General features: G+C 41.8%; 1 protein-coding gene across 2 annotated transcripts; it reads right to left on the minus strand.

Moving 5' to 3' along the window:
- Positions 1-22,663, minus strand: cdc42 (cell division cycle 42). 2 transcript variants are annotated; one of them, XM_078425241.1, is made up of 6 exons: positions 22,554-22,663; positions 11,203-11,361; positions 8,726-8,798; positions 7,796-7,905; positions 6,123-6,320; positions 1-3,769 (listed from the first exon to the last, which is right to left on the minus strand). In XM_078425241.1, the coding sequence occupies exons 2-6, from the start codon at positions 11,305-11,307 to the stop codon at positions 3,680-3,682; spliced, it is 576 nt and encodes a 191-aa protein (XP_078281367.1). In that variant the 5' UTR covers positions 11,308-11,361; positions 22,554-22,663; the 3' UTR covers positions 1-3,679. The 2 variants fall into 2 exon arrangements, with proteins under 2 accessions (XP_078281367.1, XP_078281366.1); XM_078425240.1 differs by having other exon boundaries at positions 4-2,109.
- Positions 22,664-24,777: the final 2,114 nt, after the last annotated feature.

Below are 24,777 nucleotides of genomic sequence, written 5' to 3' on the forward strand. Positions count from 1 at the left end.
AATTAAAATGTACCATTTTAATGTTGAGTAGGAAAAATACATACATGCTACATTTTAAGACTAGAATTAATCACTATGCTTCAAGACAACTTTTTCCCCATACAGATACCTTAAATCTACAATCTCCAAACTATGTCACTAGAGCTATGCGAGTTCCATAAACTGCTGGGTTAGGCATGTGTAAATAATGTGTCATTCAATATTTGTCAAATTTGCAAAAGTTACAAATTCAGATGACACATTCTGTGGCCCTGACAACTGCTACAGTCCCTGATCAAAGTATGCAAGCACAGCAACAACACTGCAATTCCAATGCAATTGAATGCATTCTGACAAGGATACATGCAACATTATTAATTATTTTTTGCACCCCATTCCATGCTAATAAATGGACAGTTTAATAATTAAATACACCAAGGCAACTTGGAAATGTTAAAGGCCTTTTCAGCTTTCCATATGCAATTTACAGTATCCTTGTAGTTTGTTGCTCATTATCCTTAGGACTAGGCAAACCAAGTGCTCTAAATACAGTCTGTCTTTCTAATATGGTACATTGGTTTTGTGTTGAAGATTGCATAATTATTGCTACAATGGAAAGATCCAATGCACACGGCATCTTAAATGAAAAGTTCCATATTTTTCGTTACAAACTGCCAAGTTTTTGTGCAATCACTATTGTGGATCTTACCAAACAAAATAGCAGAGTTATTTGCATATGGCTTCATTGTTGCCTCAATTTCATTCAGCATACTCCTTTAAAATAGTGTGCAACTCTGGACCACTTTCACTAGCATTAGTAAATAATTGAACTATTGAGTTCTGATCTACCCATACCTCAGAGTGAATTAACAGAATGTATACAATTTAATCTTCAGATTCAAGGATTAGCTTCTGGATCAAGACCATAGTTAAGATTCAAAGTAAAACTTAAGCTGATATGAACTGCAAAATTACCAGCAAACATCTTGCATGTGGCCAGTGCAGCAACAGATACAGAAGAAAGCGACGAAATGTCAAATCTGATACAGTATTGGTTTTAGGCAAGAGGGAAAAGCCCAATTGGCAATCAATCTCAATACATCAATAAGGATGAAGGCCATTGAAGGTACAAGTTTAATATTTTGAAAAAGCATATACAAAGAACTCAACATGAAATAAAGCTCATTTTAAACCAAAATTACAAGGATAATGAAACACACTCTTCAAAATGGAAATCAAAAATTTGGTCAAATCTTAACACTGAACTCTACAAGAGATCCTGAGCATTCCCACAGGAATCCAGTCTGCACGTGTACGAGTGTCTCCTACATCTCTCCCAAGTGCAACAATCCATCACCAGCATCTTAACCACTCAAATCATCCAGCAGATTGCATGGGAACACCAACTTCACATCCAATACCCAGCTTGGGCTAAAAACATATTTTTGTGCTATCAACATGACCCACTATATTGCATACCGATCCTTGAACAGTCAGTGGCATTGTTTTTGGCCTTCGAAATTTGGGTAACTAATGGAGAACATTAACAAAAACTCCTTTTGCATGTTGCAATCTAGTCAGGATTTAGCCAAAAATTAAATCTCCCCATTAATGCACACCAAGGTACAAGGGACCCAATTATGATTCTTAGAGCCAAGTGGTATCAGACTAATTTAGCTTGGTGACACAATGTGCAACAGTGATGCTAGGTTGCTGGATGTGGCATTTGGGAGCGTGGCAATACCTTACAAAAAGCCATTAGTTTATTAAACAGAAGCAATACTGTGCAAGTTTCATGCCTGTGGCAAGGAATTTTATAACAGCAGATTAAAACCTAGTTATGGACAAGTATCCAGTGGAAAATTGAACAGAAAATTCATTATGTCTACTCGAATGTTACATTACAAGGGGGGCAAATTTACCATTGGCTATTCTATTCTCCCGTCATCGCCCTCGTGGTTTTGTGCAGGGTGTTATTGCAGGATGATTTAACTTTTTTTTAAACAATGCTTCAATATGTCAGCCTGCAGACACTGTTCATAACAGTGAACAGGGACGTCTTTTCTTCTTGGGTTCTGGTGGCTCCAGGGCTGCCAATATTGCTTCGTCAAATACATTCTTTAGTCCTTTCTGAAAAGTGGGAGAGAAAGGTGGGGTCTCATGGTTACAGATTCAAAATAAAAAAAACACAAGAACCAAACAAATAGCCAGGCAAATCTTGTTGACATATTAAGATGTAGTTCAAAATAAATTGTAAAAATATTTATCCTGATGAGATTTGTTAATAAATAATTCTAAACCATTAACTACAAGAATTCAAGTATATGCAAATCAAAAGGTAGATTGGGAGTGAAGGAGTCACTTCATTATCCCTCATTTTCCAATAACACAGTAATCTTTGATCTCCCCTTTCTCTTCTCTTGACAGGTTTATTACAGTGCTTAAGTTCCAAAGTACTAATGAAAGCTGTAGAATTAAAGGCCTCAGTCGCAATAGATTAAACAAAAACAAATGAAGACCTGGATGTTTATGGGACCACATTTTAAGTAATTTCTTGCCAATGAGCTGAGCTGGGGGGGTCTTCGCCATCACTTAACAGTTCATTAACTTCCCAAACAGCAGCATTAGAATTACCTAGACATGCATTTCCCTTGCACATATGAAATAGCAATACAATTTTAAAACTTGCATCTGTGATGTTAGCATTAACATGCTGATATTTACTGTACACAACTCTATAAAACCTACTACACAATACAACTACCACTAACATCCTTGGTCCTAGCCAAAAGGATTTAGTAAAACTGCCTTCCATTAAAAGACAGCTTTTATGAATATTGATTTAAAACTTATTGAGAGTGGTTTGGATTCCTGCTAGTGTCTAGAACATACAACATTCATAATTTCAACAATGTAGGAATATGTAGATATTAAGCACCTAACATTCAAGACACCAAAACTGTCCATTCCATTTATACAACAGCTAATTAAGGACCATGTATCCTAATTTAGTTGCAGTTTGGTTTTATTATTTAATCACCACTGCAGTCCCGTTGCAAAATTACTCATATCTGTCTCTAGTTACACTAATTGAGCAAGTCAAATCTTCAGCATCAAAATGTATAATTTTGCAGTGGAAAACTAACATTATGCAAAATAAAATGGGATAAAACAATCCAGTTTAAATAAAGCTGGGATGGAAAGGAGGGGGGAGAGGAGTACAAAGAGCATTTAAAGTTACAGGTAGGTCGAGTTCCACAACTATGGGACCAAGAACCCAAAGATCTGCACAGAAGTCACAGTAGAGGCAGGAACAATACTGCAATGTTACCATTAAGTGGCACTATTCAGTTGAAGTTAGCCAATGACAAACAGTTACACAGAAGGCGCCTGTTACTTTGCCACATTTAGCTAAAAGCAAGACAAGGACCCATACAAAATGCCATCAGCTCGATTTTTTGCAGCTCTCCATTGTGAACCAGAACATTGAGTCAATTTTATTTCAACCAAATTAACACCTACAAAATAGGTGCAACTGTACAATACCTAGATGTACATCACAGTTACAGGAGTAGAAACTTTGGAAAGGTTCAAAATGGCATCCAGCAACGTTTACATATCCATATGGAGAGGGAAACAATTTAAAAGGATTCATTTGAACAACATCTCTATTGGACTGCATACAGAAAAACAGGGACACTTAGAATATACAGCATTTCCGCTTCCTTTGAGTTTCTGGTGGCTCGAGAGCGGCTAGGATAGCCTCATCAAAAACATTCTTCAGACCTCTCTACAAGACAAGGTATGGGGAGGAAAGAGAAGGGTGGGAGTGGAAAAATAGCATGAAGTTAGAGGAAAGATTTGGGTTAGAAAGACAGTTTTAACAACATCCATTTAACCTGGGATTAAATATCCAACATGCACAACTAGACAGATCAGGACAGATCCTAACAAAGGCAATGTACCTAAGTGGGGGACGCAGTGGGGGAGGTGTCTGCTGCAGATCCTCACTGAAAATGTGCTAGTGATATCAACTCACTCAACTTCAAAATGTTGGTTTAAATATTAAGAGAAACATGTCTTCAGTTCTGTCTGCCGAAACGTGCACCAGTTTGTACAATCTCCCAAAATTCCAACATTAAGGGGATCTGGATTATTCCGAGGGGAGGAGTGAAGAAATATGGACTTTGGGAAGATAATTATTTGAGGATCTTAACCGCACAAGTGCCAATTTACTTCTCACTTGAAGGAAGTTCACACCCTTCTACTGGTCATCACCATGTCTGACCAGCCACTCAACTGCACAAAGCTGCTCACAAAGGCAGACATCTGAAATCTCAACAATCTTTGGTTATTTCCCGATTCATGTTGTGTGGTTCTCATTTGAAAGCATGGCGGGTTGCTACAAGTTAAAGCCTGCCTTTGTCATGGAAGAACTTCATTTTCACAAAAACAAAAGATTCGTACTGGCATCTCTAATCAAAGTATCATAATGAAACAGGATCGCCAATCTATGTGATCCTGCAGCCCTAACTCAAATTGTTAGTTCTCAAAAAGGTACATGAAAGTCAAATAATTTGTTGCTTTTCAGAGAACTGAACTTGCTGAACTAGTTCATAAAGTTCTTTTGCAGAAGACAATAGAAAGCTTTATATAAAACAAATTGAATAAAGTTTAGATTCTCCCACTGACATAGAGAAACGGAGGATGGAAGGGGAAAGTAAGAGACAATGGAAGTGATTGCAGAAGGCAAGGCAATATTTGCCAGTAAACACTATACAAGTCGTTGTTCTGGTTCAATCCTTAATGTTACATTTGTTCACTCATCTGGGAACTGCAATTAACTCAAAAAACAAGACTGGTTTCCAACCATTTTCTAAAAACAAAATGTGCAGTCTCCACATCTGCAACATCCATCTCAATGGCAACAGATGGCAAGGCCAAGAAAGATGCATCAACAGATGGCAAGGCCAGGAAAGATGCATCAACAGATGGCAAGGCCAGGAAAGATGCATCAACCCCATGCACACTCCAAAATTAGCACTCTTTTGCTTTGGTAAACAGGACAGGGCATAGAAGTTAGAAACAAGATTATAAATTAGCTGTAGAATTTCAACATGTGATTTAGCAGCTTAAAGCTCAAACCTTTCAGAACTATCCCAAAAGAAAAAAAGGCAGCAAATGCAAGTTGAACATATTTTTCCTACCCACGAATGGTCAATAAGATTAATAATTTTTCACAGCCTACAAAAAGATTTAAATTAGATATCCAAAAATTGACCATGTGAATCAGATATGGTGTAATCTAGAAATAATGGTTTGATACTCTGGGATGGACAAGCATGAGATGCCTTCACCTAAACCTCAAATGAGAAGTATAATAGCAAAAAATTAGACTTACAATTCTGCTCCACTTCTACCAAAATGTATTTTGAAGTTTATGGGACAAACAGATGGGACAGACTTGTGGACAATAATTCTAATTGTTACTCTCAGCAAATGATTACATTTATTTGTCAATCTGTTCAGATACTCTGACACCCAAGTCAGATTTATTTTGCATTCCACAGCTTTTCAATATATAGCAATTTTAGGTGACATCCGCAATTGAATTGCTCAAATTTAATGCTAGGAACAAAAACATTTTAATTTTAGATCATATAGCCCTTGCACACTAACAAAAGATCAACACCTGAAAGTCCCTGGCTGCCCTGCTCCTGGTCAATGTCGACGCTTCGGCGTCAAGGATGCCTCTTTTTCTATTCATGATTTTTAACAATTGTCATTTGAATTTCAAACGGAATTGGAGGCATTCAAGTGGAAAAGGTTGCATGGTGCATAAAGCAGTTGAGGTTAATTCAATATCAATGCAATAGTGTAAAACAAGGGTGACCCCAGAGGAAAGAAATAAAACTTTGTGCTTGATAACAGACAGTAGCAAATGAGCCCAAATTGAATGCTTCTATGCTCATAGCCTTTAGGAAGTGTGCTTCTGTTGAGCCTCAAGAGATGAAATGCATGCATCCAAAGATATATAGACATTTTATCCACAAAGCTTATTAAAACCAGGCCTCTGTCAGAAGTTATTTACCGATTAAGCAATTATTATTATTATAGAGCAGAAGATAATTTTGAGAACTCACTTGTGTCAGGGCAGAACACTCCACATATTTGACTGCTTTCAGATCCTTGGCCAACTTTTCAGCATTATCAAGGATAATGGGCTTCTGTTTATTCTTTGCAAGTTTCTCAATGGTCGAGGAGTCATCCCTTAGATCAATTTGAGTCCCAACCAGCAGGAATGGAGTCTTTGGACAATGATGAGTTATCTCAGGTACCCACTGCAGAAGAATCAGGGAGAGAATGTGAACATCCATCAACACTATTTGGATGACACACCAGTTAGGGAAGTTCGATTTTATAAAGACAGTACACAGTTATGGAAATAGATAATCCCACGGAATTGCATAAAACCAAGATTTACACAAGTTCATAAAAAGATGACACTGCATGCCCTGTATATGCAGATCCTTGATCAAAATCATACAATTTAATTGTTCTCTGTGTGCATATCGTCTGAAGTGAACAAGTAACATACTGAGACATGAAAGTACTATAGATTACGACAACATTTCCAAGTAGCATCTTAGAACATGGGAATAGTACAATACAGGAACAGGCCCTTAAGCCCCGATCTTATCCATGCTGGTGTCACACCACCACAGGGCTCCTCCCAGCAAGTACTAGATACAGAATCATTGCTCAAATGAAGAGGCATAAATCAGTTGTCGCATCTATATTGTGGGGGCGTGGCTGTGTTCTGCAGCTGCGGCTCACCGGCAGTCTCTCTGTCTTTTTTTGTTTTTTTGTCTATTGTCATCATTTAATGTACGTTTTGTTCTATTTTTAACTCTGTGTATGTGGGGGGGTGGTGGGGGGGTGGGGGAAACCCTTTTTCTAATCTCCTCTTCAACGGCGATGCGACCTTTACCGTGTCGTATCTCCGTTCGCGCTATGGCCTAACATCGTGGAGTCGGCGGCCTCCAGCTGGGATCGACCTTGAAGACTCCGGTCGCAGGGCCTGGACTTACCATCTCGGAGGCTTCGGCCGTGGGCCCTGCAGACCGCAACATCGGGAGCTCGCAGGTCCCTGGCTGGCGACCGGCTTTTGCGAGCTCCAGCCGTAGCAGCTTCGACCGCCCCGAAGCGCGAGGTACGATCGACCCGCTCGCAGGCCCTTCATCGCCCTGCGTGGCTCGGCCGCAGCACTTTCCATCGCCCGGTGGGGGCTCAGGACCTTCATCGGCCTGCTCGGCTCCGCCCTGGGACTTTCCATCGCCCGGTGGGGGCTTCAAAAAGTTGGGAGCCTCGATCACCTCGTGGCACCACGGGAGAAGAATGAGGAGGAGATAAGACTTTTCTTTGCCTTCCATCACAGTGAGGGTGTGCCTAGAGCAATCACTGTGATGGCTGTTTGTGTAAAAATTGTATCTGTGTGTCCTGTGCTTTTTGTTGTCTACTGCCGGACCCTGACGCGAGAGGACGCTGGCGCTGTTCATTCGCCGCTTCTCCGTTAGGATAGTTTGTCTGTTTGTTTTTATGTTATGATTGTTTTTGTAAAGCGCTTTGAGCTTCTGGAAAGGCGCTATATAAAATAAATGCTTATTATTATTATTATTATTTATTATATTCATGTCCAATTTAAAGTTAACCTGTAAAGCACATTTAAAAAGAAACTAATATATAAATTTCTGAATCTCTGGTCTTAGTGAGGAACTGTCATGCAGAATTTAAATCAAGACCAAAAGGTACAAACCTTTTCTTTAACATTTTCAAATGATGAAGGCGACACAACAGAAAAGCACACAAGGAAAACATCAGTCTGCGGATAACTCAGTGGTCGTAATCGGTCATAATCTTCCTGACCTGGGGACAAATTTAGATTCCATGTCAAAAAACTGTCAGCCAATTCCAAAATTCATTGCACACACCCAAGGCTGCTACCCAGCCTGTGTAAATAATGATCACTATAATCTACTGGCTCAAAATAAAGCAATGTTTTTTCATTTGTGGAATTGAGATGATTCAATAATCAACATGGAAATACAGGCATGCACATCACCCATTGTTGTAAATACTAACAATAGTTTGTTCCCTCTTAAATGATTTGGGGCTTTAATATTTGATCAAGATTAAAACTGCAGCCACTTTTCTTTAAGAGGATAGATGGAGCTTAAATAAACTTTGGCTGCAAAATGTGCGATGCATGGATGTCAAAACTAAAAGTTATGGCAAACAATGGCAATTTAACAAAATGAAGACTCATTATTTAGTTTGACATTTGATACATGTAAACTGTACATTTAAGATTGGTGTTATGAATGACACTATTTCATTGGCTAAGATAACGATTAGTCTAGTACAAAATAAAAAACTACCAAAGCACTTAAGTTAATGTAGCTTTGCTACCAATTCCAAACAAGAACATGGATGGTTACAGGATACAACTTATCCTGTTAAGATTTCCAGCACATTTATCTCCATGAAGACACCTGAAAGTGCAACTTAAGCCATGTATGTAGGCATAATTTAAGTCAGAGTTCAAAATATTTTCCAGTTAATTCTTAAGAACCAGAGCTTCTGTTTTTTCAGGTCTGGACATCAAATTTAAAGGGGCAAATGGACAAATGCTGGTTCAGGAAATTTTGATTATTCCTCAAATGAATAAGGAGACAGCGTCACGTACCTGCAGTGTCAAACAGTCCTAAGGTATATGGTTCACCTCCAATCATAACTGTCACAGCATAGTTATCAAATACCTGCAAAACAGTTTAAAGATCATGAATTAACTGCATTTTAACATACATAGCCAGCAAGGCAGATACATAGTTAACTGACTTAGCCTGGCTGCGGTTGGTCAAAAATAGATTGAAGATACAATTGCGACTTTGATTTTCTGCTTGCTAGACCAATGCAATGCAATGAACAGCATCTCATATTTCACTTGGGCAATTTACACCCCAACGGTATGAACATTGGACTTCTCTAACTTCAGATAGTTCCTCTGCCCCTCTCTTTCCCCTCCCCCTTCCCAGTTCTCCCGTCTTCCTGTCTCCTACTACATCCTATCTTTGTCATATCATATCATATCATATATCTACAGCCGGAAACAGGCCTTTTCGGCCCTCCAAGTCCGTGCCGCCCAGTGATCCCCGCACATTAACACTATCCTACACCCACTAGGGACAATTTTTACATTTACCCAGCCAATTAACCTACATACTCATAGAAAACAATTTTGCTTGGTTAGAGCTACAGAGCTTGTGCATTAAATTTCTGAAGCTTGTAAGTCCCGCCCCTTCCCCTGACATCAGACTGAAGAAGGGTCTCGACCCGAAACGTCACCCATTCCTTCTCTCCTGAGATGCTGCCTGACCCGCTGAGTTACTCCAGCATTTTGTGTCTACCTTCAATGCAGAGAAATGAGCTCGTATGCTACTTCACAAATACAAAAGCACTGCAAGAAAAAAAAAGAAACTTGCATTTTAATAGTGCTAAATGACTGAGTATATATTCTGGCTGGGGAGACAGAAGTCAAGTCATCTATCCCAATAACCTTTCCCCAGAGTTGGGGAAATCAAGAACCAGAGGACGTAGGTTTAAGGCGAGAGGGTGGGGGGAGAGAGATTTAATAAGAACCCGAGGAGCAGCTTTTTTCACACAAAGAGTGATGGGTGTATGGAACGATCTGCCGGGGGAGATAGTTGAGGCAGGTACCATTGCAATGTTGAAGAAACATTTACACAGACTCATGGATAGGGCAGGTTTAGAGGGATACAAGCCAAATGCAGGCTGGTGGGACATGTTGGCCAGAGTGGGCAGGTAAGGCCGAAAGGCCTGTTTCCATGTTGTAATGCTATGACTCTATTTCCTCAAAAGAATTACCAGAATGGCACAGTAGCACAGCAGTAGAGCTGCTGCCTCACAGCTCCAGAGACCCGGATTTGATCCTGACTCCGTGTGCTGTCTGTGTGCAGATTGCACATTCTCCCTGAGACCATGTGGGTTTTCTCCATGTGCTTCGCTTTCCTCCCACAATCCAAAGACAAGCAGATTTGTAGGTTAATTGCCTTCTGTAAACTGCTCCGAGTTTGTAGGATGCGGAAGTGGGATAACTTTGAAATCGTGTGTGGGTGATCAATGTGGAGCTTAGACTCAATGGGCCAAAGGCCCTGTTTCCACTCTGTATGTCTAAACTAAATACCAACTCCAACAGCACTGTCCATTTTGGATTAAGTTTTGGAAACAAAACATTCAATCCAATCATGACACCAAACTAAAAAACAATAGTATTTTAGGCTACAAAGAATGTAGCTTCCCCGTATTCCGCTTCCAAATTGACTTGGGGACAAGGCAATGCTTTCCCTTTGAGGCAAAACATACAGATGCTCCCCGACGTACAATGCTCCGACTTTGCGATCGTGCAAACGGCAGCGGCCCATAGCTCGCTTCCGGTCATGTGATCACGTGTATTCAATTCATTTTCAACTTGCGTAACCCCATTGTAAGTTGAGGAGCACCTGCACTTGAGACAATAATGAAGGCCACCATATGATTCGGGACAAAAACAAAGGGCCTGAAACAACCTCTCAAGGAAAACGGGGGGGGGGGGGGGGGGGGGTGGATGTACAGCTTAACTATGCAAAATGTGATCAAGATGCGGTATTATTTATCCAATTAGATATTTGTTCTGTAATGCAATCCGAGTATATTTACAGTTAGTCATGTCTCATATTTAAAGAAACCAATAGTAAATTCAAGTTTACATTTGATCCACCAATGTAAAAATGGTGAGACGCCTTTTTAAAATAGTGAACAGTTCCATGGAAACTCTGGTAACTCTAGGCTTCAGCAACTAAACGAGAACATGTATAGAAAGCACCATGTTGAAGGTTATCACTTTTCCTCAAGCAAAAGGTGCCATATATTATTGGAGTACTGCATTAATTCTCAGTCTACTGGGTCATGCCAAGACAAAATACTGAGTGCCACACTAGAGGTTGGTTTATGATTACAAAGCCACATGTGCCATCACCGATATCAGGAGAGCAAGCAGTATCTGGAGTATTACTCCAATTGTATTTACCCAATTAAATTTTTTAACTAAATCCTGGCGATTTTGAAATGCCACAGCTATATTCACATTTTAATTACAACACTTACCGTAGGAACATATTCTGATGGAAATTTGTTTGTCGTGTAAGAGATTAAGAGACATGTTTTACCAACAGCACCATCACCAACTACAACACATTTAATGGTCTGCATAGTTGTAGATCACTTTCAAGTCTCCACCTTTATTGTTTGAATCTATTGTTGTGTCTGGAAGAGAGAGAGAAAACATATTAAAGCAGCAGATTCCCAAGTTGCCACGTCATATTAGTGATCCATCACTTTCTAACATTGTCCCAAGAATCACAAAGCAAGGTATCATTAATTGCACAGGATACAAGTACAAGTAAGTCACCTGGCCTTTCAAGCCAAACCGTCATTCATTATTTTGGCTGCCGATAACTGCTTTTCCAGGACTATCCTTCAGTTACTAATATCAACCTAGGTTTTGAATCACCATATTTTGAATCTCCAAAGCCCTCCACCCTCAGAATTTCTGGGCAATTTCTCGGCACAGTGGCACAGCAGGAAAGTCGCTGTCTTACAGCACTTACAGTGCCATAGACCCGGGTTTAATCCCGACTACAGTTGCTGGTCTGTACGGAGTTCGTACATTCTCCCCGTGACTTTGTGGGTTTTCTGAGATCTTCGGTTTCCTCCAAAGACGTACAGGTTTGTAGGCTGGTTTTGGCAGCTGGTCGGCAAACAGTCTAAGTAACAGTCTAACAGTAAACGCACCAGGCCACTTTGGAGCAAGGTTTTTTGGAGTTACAGCAGGTGAAGCTTAGAGATAGATGGCCAATGCAAGAACCTGGAAGGATTTCAGATCCAGGAATTTTAAAATTAAAATCCAAAGGATTACCAGAGTGATGGGGCAAACAAGGTCAGCAAGTACAGACTGTCACCAGGGTGCCAAAAGGGGCAAAATAGTCTGACCACCAAAGACTTTTTAAAAATCAAACCTATCTGGCTACATTTGTATTCAATTTTGGACCAAGTTAAAGTACAGCTGTATAGTTAGATTTTAGATACTGAAATTGCAAGGGTCTTTAGTTTAGGTTGCTGACAGTAAAAAAAAAAAAGTCAATATTCAATGCTGGTGGCCTTCTTGACCTCATGGCATACATTTTAATTTTACATTCATTGCATGCTTTAACATTTATAAATCACAATTTTAGCAACAGTTCAAAGTGTTTCAGTTCACAAATGTGACAAATTACTTTTCTGAACTTAGATGAAGCCCTTAACTGAAAAAAACTAATGAAGTCACTGTTAGAAAATACAGCAACCCAATATTCATTCAGATTTCCTTAAAATGCACTACATTGCATCAGTACTATTCAAATTTGCAAGTTTAGCATCAGGTAGTGCAGGTAGTCTATTCAATTCATGGATGACTGTAAAAGTAGATCACTCAACTCCCCCTAAGCTAGTCCTGACATCCAATATCACAGCTACTCTTCCATAGCTCTCATTTTCTGATTTTAATAACATAAGTTTGTTTCCCTTTTAAACATCCCCAACAATTTAGCCTCCACAACTTTCAGAGGGGTAGATGATTTTAGAACTTCAAAATTTCCTACACACCTCACTTTTAAATGACCATCTCTTAATCCTATAACTCAGTCCTCTTTTGGGATGCTGCCACTCATGGAAGAATTAACATCTACCCTGTTATGCCCCCTTTGGATCTTACATTTCAATAATATTAACTTTTACTCAACTTAATATAGAACCAACATTGAAAACATTTGTGATCTGACAACTTTCATTACAAGAATTAGTCCAATCTATTTCTTTGGGCTACCTCCAATGCCAGCATGTTCTTTCGTAAATGGAACCAAGACTGCACACTACTCCAAAACTAACCACGTCAATGCCCTCTACACAAATTCCATTTACAAGCCCCAACGGTGTATTAAAGACCAATATTCTATTTGATCTAGTGTACCTGCCCAACGTATGTATAAGAACACCTTGATTCTTCTGAATTTCACATCTGCAAATCTTTCACCATCTAGATAATAGGTCACCTTGATACACAACCACATCTTTCCCCTGCCAGGTTTTTCATTTGTCAAGTTTTACCCACTATCTGTGGATGCAGTCCCAAAATCCTCATCACGTGCTTTCAATTATTTGAGTCAAGGTGAGCAGCCAATAATTACTTTAAACTTAATCAACATTGGTTCTACAACTTTGAGTTCCCCAATCAACAATGCTTCATACTTGATGTCCTTTACAAACTCAACTTCATGAAAACCAGACTGGCAAAAAAAAAGCCACCTTGCACTTTGATTTAAGCAAACCTCATTAACAAAAATAACTATTTAATACATTTTCCAGTTTATAATATACCTATTCAAATGTTTTATAGCTCAAGGAAACAAAAAGCTAAGGGAAATTGTTCAGAGATAAGATCTGACTAACATACCAGAATTAAAGCTGCAAAAAGGCTATGCTTTGTGGGATAAAGACATCATCAAACACTGCATCTGTGAAAGAATCCTTGCGCTCAACTGATGCAACAAGCGCAGAACGTTGACCAATCTCTGGTCATGCAAATCCATTTAATATTCTTATGCCATATTTAAAATATCTTTACAGATACTTAATTTGAAGTTCACAATTTAAAGTTCCAATTTTTACTCGCTGCACTAAAATACAACTAACATAGAAATATGGAAAAGTCAGTCTAAAGTAACCTCATCCAAATCCATGCAGCACTTCAAGACATGTTATTTGATTTTATTGACTAGTTTAACATTCAGTATCCCTTCCAAACTCATACTGGGTCCCTGTTTGTCCCTGTGCAACTAAACCCTCAAAGTACCACTCATCGACAGACCTGATCAGTACGATTTGGCAATACCAGCTTCTCCTTGCTAACCCTCAGAACAGGGACACCTCTAGGTTGTGCGCCCAGTCCCCTTGCTGACCATCAGGACAGGGACATCTCTAGGTTGTGCGCCCAGTCCCATACTCTCTCTACATCCATGGCCATGTAGAAACATAGAAAATAGGTGCAGCAGTAGGTCATTCTGTCTTTTGAGCCAGCATTCAATATGATCATGGCTGATCACCCAGAATCAGTACCCTGTTCCTGCTTTTTCCCCCATATCCCTAGATTCCATTAGCCCAAAGAGCTATATCTAACTCTCTTAAATACATCCAGTGAATTGGCCTCCACTGCCTTCTGTGGCAGAGAATGCCACAGATTCACAACACTCTGGCTGAAAAAGTTTTTCCTCATATCAGTTCTAAATGGCCTACTCCTTATTCTTAAACTGTGACCCCCCTGGTTCTGGACTCCCCCAACATGAGGAACATGTTTTCCTGCATCTAGCCTGTCCAATCCCTTAAGAATTTTATGTTTCTATAAGATCCCCTCTCGTCCTTCTAAATTCCAGTGTTATAAGACCAGTCAATCCATTCTTTCATCATATGTCAGTCCCACCATCCCAGGAATTAACTTGGTGAACCTATGCTTCACTCCCTCAATAGCAAGAATGTCCTTCCTCAAATTAGGAGACCAAAACTGCACACAATACTCCAGGTGTGGTCTCACCAGGGCCCTGTACAACGGCAGTAGGACCTCCTTGCTCCTACACTCAAATCGTCTCGCAATGAAGGCCAATGTGCCATTTGCATTCTTTACTACCTGCTGTACCTGCATGCTTACTTTCAGTGACTGATGTACAAGCACACCCAGGTCTTATTGCATCTCCCCTTTTCCTAATCTGACGCCATTCAGATAATAATCTGCCTTCCTCTTCTTGCCACCAAAGTGGATAACCTCACATTTATTCACATTATACTGCATCTGCCATGCATCTGCCCAATCACCCAACCTATCCAAGTCACCCTGCAGCCTCATAGCATCCTCCTTACAACTCACACTGCCACCCAGCTTTGTGTCACCCACAAACTTGGAGATGTTACAATTAATTCCTTCGTCCAAATCGTTAATATATATTGTAAATAACTGGCCACTGAGCCTTGTAGTTAGAAATGGCACCAATATCATGTTTAAATTTGCTGAGGGTACCATTGTTGTTGGATGAATGATGGGTAATAAGTCAACATAGGAGGGAGATCTATAAACTGGTTGAGTGGTGTCAGAACAATCTGCTCTCAATGTTAGCAAGACCAAAGGAGGGCTAGTTGACTTCAAGGAAGGGAAAGTAGTGACAATTCACCCATCTTTTTTGTCAGCAAGTCAGTGGAGATCTGAAGAAGGGCCTCGACCTGAAACGTCACCCATTCCTTCTCTCCTGAGATGCTGCCTGACCTGCTGAGTTACTCCAGCATTTTGTGAATAAATTACCTTCGATTTGTACCAGCATCTGCAGTTATTTTCTTACACTTCAAGTTCCTTGACATGCACATCTCTGACGATCCATCCTGTGCCCAACATACTTGCAAAAAGACAATTACACTCGCCAATGCCTCTACTTCCTCAGAAGAGCACATATTGAGCAGATTCTTCCCAATCCATTGTTTTGGTTTTGAAATACCCAAGAATGAAGAATGCAGAAAGCGAGACATTGCCTGGTCCATCACAGGGATTGATAAGACAGCTAATACCAGAGACCCACACCAACCTGGCCACTCTCATCTCATTGCCCCCAGCAGAAAGGTAAGACGAAGAACCATTACCTCAATGTTCAAGAACAGCTTCTTCCCATCAAGCTCTTGATCCATCCTGCACAGCCTCAGTACAGAACCATTATGGAGCTTGAAATACATTTAACGATTATAACTGATCACTTTTGTGTTGTTTTTAAATGTGCCTATAATGATGTAGCAAGTAACAATTTCATAGCAGGTCAGGCAGCGCCAGGTCTTGCAGAGTTACTACAGCACTGCCTTTTTTTTTTAAACTAATAAGCATTTGCAGTTCCTTGTGCCTACAGGACTTCATTGTTTCAGGTCACAGTGCATATGACAAATTATGCATTCATGAATTCTGCATTGAGCAAGAAAGGTTGGCATTACTTGCTACACAACAGCCTGCACTTTAAATCTTATTGCTTGGGCACAATCACATTGGACATGACAAGTTGCACAGCCAAGAAGCAGCAAATGTAAAATTATTGTTGTGCACAGTTCACCCAATACACGTACTTGGAGGGCTGTCATGCTACTCCAGGGAGTGGCATAGACATCGGCCCTCAAAGAAATTACATCAGAAGTCCGATTTTCCCCATTTGATCCACGCCAACTTTGTCCTAATCCTAATACAACCATTTTTGTACACAATTACTAATTTCTTTACAACAAAAATGGTGTTAGTTGCATTAAATATCAACATTTTTTAGTAGACTTAGTAGTAAAAATCAGATGTGGTATTAAATATTTTATACTATAAACCAGCTTTGCTTGGTAAAATAGTAAATGATAAGAGCACAGTGTTGAGCTTCGCCAAAACCTAATATATTTGACACGTTACTTCAATCTAAATGCAAAACAGTTTGTACAAAATTAGTGATTCATATTTTAAAATCTGCCAAGATCATCTGTACAATGATAGACCCAAAATGGTGGAGTAACTCAGTGGAACAGGCTGCGGAACCGGTCAAGGCCCAAAACCTCACCCATCCTTCTCTCCAGAGATGCTGCTGTCCCAGAGTTACTCCAGCTTTGCGTCTATCTTCAGTTTAAACCGGCATCTGCAGTTCCTTCCGACAACAATTATCTGCCCAATGCCTCGCTTGTTGGTCACCAATAGAACAGCTCAGGAACAGACCCTTCTGCCTACAATGTCCGAATCAAACACGATGCCAAGTCAATCTCCTGCGACTGTGCGTGATCCATGTCACTCCATTCCCTGCATATCCATGTACATATCAAAAGCCTCAAAAGCCACTATCATATCTGCCTCCACCACCAACTCCAGTGGTGCATTCCAGGCACACATTTCTAAAAAAACTTGCCCTACACATCTTTAAACTTTGCCTTTCTCGCCTTCATAGAAACATAGAAAATAGGTGGGGGGGAGTAGGCCATTCGAGCTATTCAATATGATCTTGGCTGATCATCTAAAATCAATATCATGACCTCTAGTCCTTGACATTTCCACACTGACTGTCTATCTATGCCTCTTAATTCTATATACTGTCGGGTGTCCCCTCAACCTCTGACTTTCCAGAGAAAACAATCCACGTTTATCTAATCTCTCCTTAGTCAATATCTTCAAAACTAGGCAACATTCTGGTACGGTTCCTCTGCACCCTCCACATCCCTCCCCCAATGGGAGCAACCAGAACTGCACCCAATACTCCACATCCCTCCCCCAATGGGGGCAACCAGAACAGCACCCAACACTCCACATCCCTCCCCCAATAGGGGCAACCAGATCTGCACCCAACACTATGGGGCAACCAGACCTGCACCCAACACTCCACATCCCTCCCCCAATGGGGGCAACCAGAACTGCACCGAACACTTCACATGCAGACTACCAAAGTCCTAGAAAACTGCAACACGACTTCTTGACTGTTATACTCAAAGCCCCGACCAATGAAAGCAAGCATACCATTTTACCACTCTGCTTGTGTTTCCACTTTCAGGGAGCTAATGAGTTGTTCCCCAAGATCATTCTGTACCTTAATACTGTTAAGGATCTTGCCAATAACTATACTTTCCCCTTACTTCCTGAATTGCCATTCGTCACACTTGCTTGGGTCAAACTCCATCTGCTATTTATTTCTCTGCAATTTCTCTTGTTGATCTACATCCTGCTGTATATTTTGACAGTCTTCCTCACGGTCTTCAATTCCACTAATTTTGGTGTCTGCAAACTTACTAACCAATCCATCTACATCCAAGTCATTTATATATTTAATTCCCAGGACGACAGGACTGACGTATGATGAAAGAATGGGTCGACTGGGCTTGTATTCACTGGAATTTAGAAGGATGAGAGGGAATCTTATAGTAAAAACATATACAATTCTTAGAGGATTGGACAGGCTAGTTGCAGGAAAAATGTTCAGATGTTGGGGGAATCCAGAACCAGGGGTCACAGTTTAAGAATAAGGGGTAGGCCATTTAGGACTGAGATGAGGAAAAACTTTCACCCAGAGTTGTGAATCTTTGCTGCAGATTGCAGTGGAGGCCAATTCACTGGATGTGTTCAAGAGAGTTAGATTTAGCTCTTAGGGCTAAGGGAATCAAGGGATATGGGGGAAAAACCAGAACGGGGTACTTATTTTGGATGATCAGCCATGATCATATTGAATGGCGGTGCTGGCTCGAAGGGCCTACTCCTGCACCTGTTTTCTATGTCTCTATTTCTATGTTTCCGTCACAAATGAATGGTCCCAGCTGAACACCACTGATCACAGACCTCCAGACAGAGTAACATCCTTCACCACTACACTCAGTCCATATAAACCAGTTCCTAATCCAAACAACCATGGAACACGTGCAGCAAATCTTCGGGATCAGCCTACCATCAGGCACTTCAAACGCTTGTGGAAATTTAAAAACAGTTCTTTAGCATAGCACAAACAGTCGCCTAAATTCATCATAAACAGAACCATTGAATAGTTGGTTGTTATTGATGTGATGCTTGCCATTTAGATTTTCATTTATGCAAATCATTATTGCACCTCCGTAATTGGTCTATAGCTTTTTGATGAAGAGAATCAAGGAATTACAAAGTTAGCGCATGAAAGAAGCACCAAGAACCAGTCACAATCTAATTAAATGGTGTCAGAGAGCACAATGGCCACTGCTTTTATTTCTCATTCCAATTTTTCTACATTTTCCTACAGAATATGAAGATGAACAATTTCCCCATTCATAAAAGATAGTTCCACATGAAATTGATTTTCCTAAAGTAGGTGTGAAATCACAGCACTCTGCAGATGCAAGATTGTTCATGAGGGCAGGAAAGTCATCTCAGTCAATATCGAAACCTTTTAGGCAACCAAGGGCCTTTTGCAACATGAATCTGATTTACAGCAGGCCTTGCCACAGACAATATTTGACATACAAGTATAAAAGCATGTGAAAATGGTTTGTATTTGGACATGGTTACAGCTTTGGAGCACAATGGTCAATCTAAACAAAAATTAGTCGTTCGTGGATTTAAATTCCCGAACCAAAAAAGGAAAATAAATAATTCACAACATAATATTAGTCAGGCTACTACCAACAATTTTTTTGGTCCGGGGGCACCAGGCTATTATGTTCTTCAAAAATCACAAATATGGAGCTGGGAGTATGACAGTTCATTTCCTGGTGCCATGGGTACCTTAGCCATAAATGTTCCTTACAAAATATATTGGTCCGGTGTGGAATAATTTTTCTACCCTGATGCTGCCTAGCATTTTATGATCAATTGCTTGAATAGCATTAGAAAGCAGCATGAGATTTTATCTGCAATTTTACATGTATTACCACTGCTAATAACTGAAAACAAGCAAGTATGAAACAAATTCAGATAGCTATAAAATTTGAGTAGATGCAGAAATTGTTTTATAGCTCAAAAACCACGCCACTAGTGATCCAAGAAACGCTGATGCAACTTTATAACTAGTCACACTGAAGGCTACTAACCACAGCACACCAGTGCAAAGTTTCCTCACAGGAAGTGACACTTGAAAGAACAAAGCAACGTTACATTTTTATACACGTTAGTGTGCATTACAACACTACAGTGTGCATTAAACTGCACTGTTCACTGAGCCAGAAAAACATCTCAAGATAACAACGGTAGGGTTCCTATCTTCAATCTAAAGTAAGGAGAGTCCTGAATATTCAAACTAAAATCTTCAAAATGGGTAAATTAAATAAAGCAGCTCAGTTTATACCTCTTTTTTAAAATTTCATGTTTTTGAAAATTAAATTATGACCTTTTTTTCCAGGAGGGTAGGGAGGGAAGAAAAGCCAAATTGTCTGACACAATCAAGGAAGTGATATTAGCCAAGGTAAACCAAGAAGCCTTCTTTAATGATCCAGTCTTGATGCAGCATTAATGTTATAATCAATTTCAACAGATTTTGGATTGCCATACATTAATCCATTTGTCAGGCCAGAAAGTACATGTCCATTGCTCCGACCTCCAATTTTAAGATGTTAAAATTGGCATTTAGCCATTTGTGTCCTATTCCCAACGAGGGTAGGTGAAGCATTTCATTTGTTTCTACAATTTGTCATTTTTGACAACGTTTATACAACCAGCAAAAACTCCCAACTTTTAGAAAACTGGAAACACCCACCAAATTCATATAAATGGAAGTAAAGATACTTAGAAGCCAATTACATCTTTTTCAATATGAATGCTTAAAAGTAAAATAAAACAAGCTTCGATAAATGCAGTCTCAGTAACAAACTCAGTTAATTTTAAACTTCCAGTTACTTCAATATTAGCCATACTATAATCCCACACCTTCAACTTATTACTAACCCTATGAATATATAGACTTAAAGTAAAACAACCTATGATTCAATTCCTAGTCAGACCAGATAGAAGTGATTCAAGCCATTTCAATAGCACCCAGCGAGTAATGAGAGATCAATGCATTTTTGACAATTTCACAACTCTTGAAAATATTATTCACTTCTGAATCAGTAACAAGGGAATGCTACAAATTCCTTGGTATTGAATGCCCCAGTAACATTGAATTTCAGCTACAAAAGTTAAAATTTAAATCCATCAAGTAGACACAGTTCACTTTTTAATCAAAGTGGAACATAGAATCCACTTTGAAAAGTGTTGTTTCCAATTGACCAATATAATAAAGATCACAATCACTTTTTAACATCCAGCATTTAAACGCAAACCTGAAAAAAAGGCCTGTTGGAATATTTCAATAAAAGGATCAGCATTTTTCTGTATGCCCCACAACTTACATATTTTACAACAAAAAAACCCCATAAAACTCGCATACAAGTGACACCTTCACTAGAAAGAAGCTAATTTGTTCAAAGCCCTGCCCAGTTGTGATTGCACTGAAGAATGCAGAACCCAAAAGGACAAAATAGCACCCAGTTGCATCGCACTAACTTCCTCTTCGATTCCTTGTAATACGGGAGCGACTTTAAAACAGGAAACCCGTTTGTGAGACGGCAGCGGCTGGAGGACAGTGACATTGTCCCCAGAGCGGGGATGCTGCTGGTGTCAGCTGCAAGCTCAAGGAGGAAAACGCCTACAAACTGCGGCATTTAGCGGGATACCAATAAATAAATGCAGCAGACGCACCCCTCCCCCTTTGCACCGGAGAGACGGGGGGAGGGAAGGGGGAGAGAGGGGGGAGGGAAGGGGGAGAGAGGGGAGAGGGAAGGGGGAGAGAGAAGAGAGGGAAGGGGGAGAGAGAAGAGGGGGAAGGGGGAGAGAGAAGAGGGGGAAGGGGGAGAGAGAAGAGAGGGAAGGGGGAGAGAGGGAAGGGAGGGGAGAGAGAGAGGGAAGGGAGAGAGAGAGAGAGGGAAGGGGGGAAGAGAGGGAAGGGGGGAAGAGAGGGAAGGGGGGAAGAGAGGGAAGGGGGGAAGAGAGGGAAGGGGGGAAGAGAGGGAAGGGGGGAAGAGAGGGAAGGGGGGAAGAGAGGGAAGGGGGGAAGAGAGGGAAGGGGGGAAGAGAGGGAAGGGGGGAAAGAGAGGGAAGGGGGGAAAGAGAGGGAAGGGGGGAAAGAGAGGGAAGGGGGGAAGAGAGGGAAGGGGGGAAGAGAGGGAAGGGGGGAAGAGAGGGAAGGGGGGAAGAGAGGGAAGGGGGGAAGAGAGGGAAGGGGGGAAAGAGAGGGAAGGGGGGAAAGAGAGGGAAGGGGGGAAAGAGAGGGAAGGGGGGAAAGAGAGGGAAGGGGGGAAGAGAGGGAAGGGGGGAAAGAGAGGGAAGGGGGGAAAGAGAGGGAAGGGGGGAAAGAGAGGGAAGGGGGGAAAGAGGAGGAGAGGGAAGGGGGAGGAGAGGGAAGGGGGAGGAGAGGGAAGGGGGGAAAGAGGGAGAAGGGAGGGGGAGAAGGGGGGGAGCACGGAGAGAGGGGGAGAGACAGGGGGGAGAGACAGGGAGACGGGGGGGAAGACAGGGAGAGGGGGGAGAGAGGGAGAGGCCCGCAGGCTCTCCGCTGCCGCAGTGAGGCCGAGGCGAGGGGCCGCCCCGCCCAGGTTGCAGCCGCCGCCCGAGCCCGTCCACCCACCCGGAGCTGCGGCCACGGACCCCAGCGTTGTGGCACCGCGCCCGCGCCCGCGCCCATCCCCCGACACAAACCGAAACCAGAGCCCGGGGCCGGGAGGCCGAGGCGCCGTGTGAAGCCGCCGCCGCCCGGCCAGACCCGGCCCCCGCGGGGGAGTGCGGGCGGGGGGGGCTTACATGTAACGCACATATATATATATATGTGTGTGTGTGTGTGTGTGTGTGAGAGTGTGTGTATGTATATATGTGTACGACCATCCCCACTCACCGACAGACAGACGGACGGACGCGGCGGCGACTGCACCGGGCGTTGGCGCTGCACGGGGTTTCCAGAGCAGCTTTAAACCCTTGCAGGGGCACGCCGCCATGACGTCATCACGCGGCCATGACGTCATCACGCCGCTTCCACGTAAAATGCCCATGGATCTGGTCCCCATTCTCTGTCTGGGGCCCAGAGTGTGGTGTCCCACGCCAGGACATCCCAGATGGCCCCATTCTCTGTCTGGGGCCCAGAGTGTGGTGTCCCACACCAGGACATCCCAGATGGCCCCATTCTCTAGGGCCCAGAGTGTGGTGTTCCACACCAGGACATCCCAGATGGCCCCATTCTCTAGGGCCCAGAGTGTGGTGTTCCACACCAGGACATCCCAGATGTCCTCATTCTTTAGGAAACGGGGGTTCCTCTCTTCCATCATAGATGAGACCCTCACACAGGTCTACTCAGTACCTTGCAGCTCCTCTCTTGCTCCCCTTCCCCCCAATTGCAACAGGGACAGAGTCCCCCTAGTCCTCACCTTTCACCCCATTGGCCATCTCATACAGTACATAATCTTCCAACATTTTCACCACCTCCAACGGGATCCCACCACGAGTCACATCTCCCCATCTCCACCCCTTTCCGCAGAGACCGTTCCCTACGCAACTCCCTGGTTAACTCATCCCTTCCCACCGAATTGAGCGGAGGTGTTCAGCGAAACAATCACCGAGCCTGCGCTTGGTCTCGCAGATATACAGGAGTTGACACCTCGAACAGCAGATACACCAGATGAGGTTGGAGTAGGTGCAAGTGAACTACTTTGAATGACTTAAATATTAAATTGCTTTAATTGACTTAAATATGAATATTGTCATGAGTACAAAAATTGATTTTGTACTGTTATAAAGGCAACTTTATCAGCAAAATTATCACCAGGAATAAATACTTGTAATTTCAGCATTTTTTTACAAATTTACAGAACAATACAATACAATACAATATATCTTTATTGTCATTGTACCCAGGGGTACAACGAGATTGGGAATGCGCCTCCCGTACGATGCAATAATTTAAGTAATTAACAGCAACCCAACGAAACGAAACAATTGTAACAGTTTTTTAGACAGGGTAAAGTGCAAGTTGATCTATGCGTTGTGGCCATCCGGCTCAGCAGGACCGGTTCATAGCAGCTATGGCCCTGGGGATGAAGCTGTTCCTGAGTCTGGAGGTGCGGGCGTAGAAGGCCTTGTATCGTCTGCCCGATGGAAGGAGTTCGAACAGACTGTTGCAGGGATGTGAAGAGTCTTTGTGGATGCTGGTGGCTTTTCTGAGGCATCGTGTGTTGTAGATGCCCTCCAAGTCTAGTAGCTGTGTTCCGATGGCACTCTGAGCTCTATGGACTACCCGCTGTAGAGCTTTCCTTTCTGCCTCCGTGCAGCTGAGGTACCACACAAGGATGCCATGCGTTAGGAACATGGCATCACTGGCAAGATTTACTGTTCCACTTAATTGTCCAAAGGAAGGTAATGTTGAGTTGCAACCTTGACCCCCTCGGTGCTTTATGGATGAATGCAAATGGGGGAGGGGAGTCAGTCTCCCCACGACAAAAGGAGTAGTTGTACTATCAAACTGTCCAATCCTCCCCTTCTGTCGTGGGGTAGACTGATTCCCCTCCACACCCCTCGCCCCCCAAATCTTTGCACATCCCCAATCCTTTCCACTGGTCACTTTAGTTTCATGTATCTTGTGTTCCATGATAGGTAGCAGACCAATTCCCTTCCTAGGATAAATAAATTTCTATCATATCATATAACCGAAGAAACAGGTTTTTTTTAGGGATTTGGACACGGTGATCATGAAGAAAACTCAATATATTGAGTTAAAATGGTATATGGCTTGTTGGAGGACGTGTACGAAATGGTGTTCCCTAGCACCTAGAGTCATTGTTCTTCTGGAGATGGCAGAGGTGCCATCTGATTAGACTCTGTGACAAACTTGTGGATGGTGCATATTTGTAGCCATGATATGATGATTGTGGAGGCAGTGATTACTTAGTAAGAGTGCAAGTGTGGGATAGAAAATAGGTTACATTCTCCTTCAGCTGGAACAGTGATCATTCTGAAGTGGGAATGGGAAATTCTTTGAACCTTTGGTCTTCCACCATCACCGGTGATACATCCTAATTTTTCATTTTTTCCTCCTATTGATTCACTTGAGCCATCTCTGAGCTGAAGAA

Source organism: Rhinoraja longicauda, chromosome 30 (assembly GCF_053455715.1).
Source record: "Rhinoraja longicauda isolate Sanriku21f chromosome 30, sRhiLon1.1, whole genome shotgun sequence".
Lineage (NCBI taxonomy): Eukaryota > Metazoa > Chordata > Chondrichthyes > Rajiformes > Arhynchobatidae > Rhinoraja > Rhinoraja longicauda.

What these genes read in the sequence shown, in the direction of transcription:
- cdc42 (XM_078425240.1), bottom strand. Translation starts at nt 11,307, where the DNA reads ATGCAGACCATTAAATGTGTTGTAGTTGGTGATGGTGCTGTTGGTAAA. An exon ending in CATCAGAATATGTTCCTACG is followed by an intron (nt 8,799 to 11,202) that starts GTAAGTGTTGTA and finishes ACTGTTTTGCAG; the next exon opens with GTATTTGATAACTATGCTGT. An exon ending in AGGACTGTTTGACACTGCAG is followed by an intron (nt 7,906 to 8,725) that starts GTACGTGACGCT and finishes ATTTGTCCCCAG; the next exon opens with GTCAGGAAGATTATGACCGA.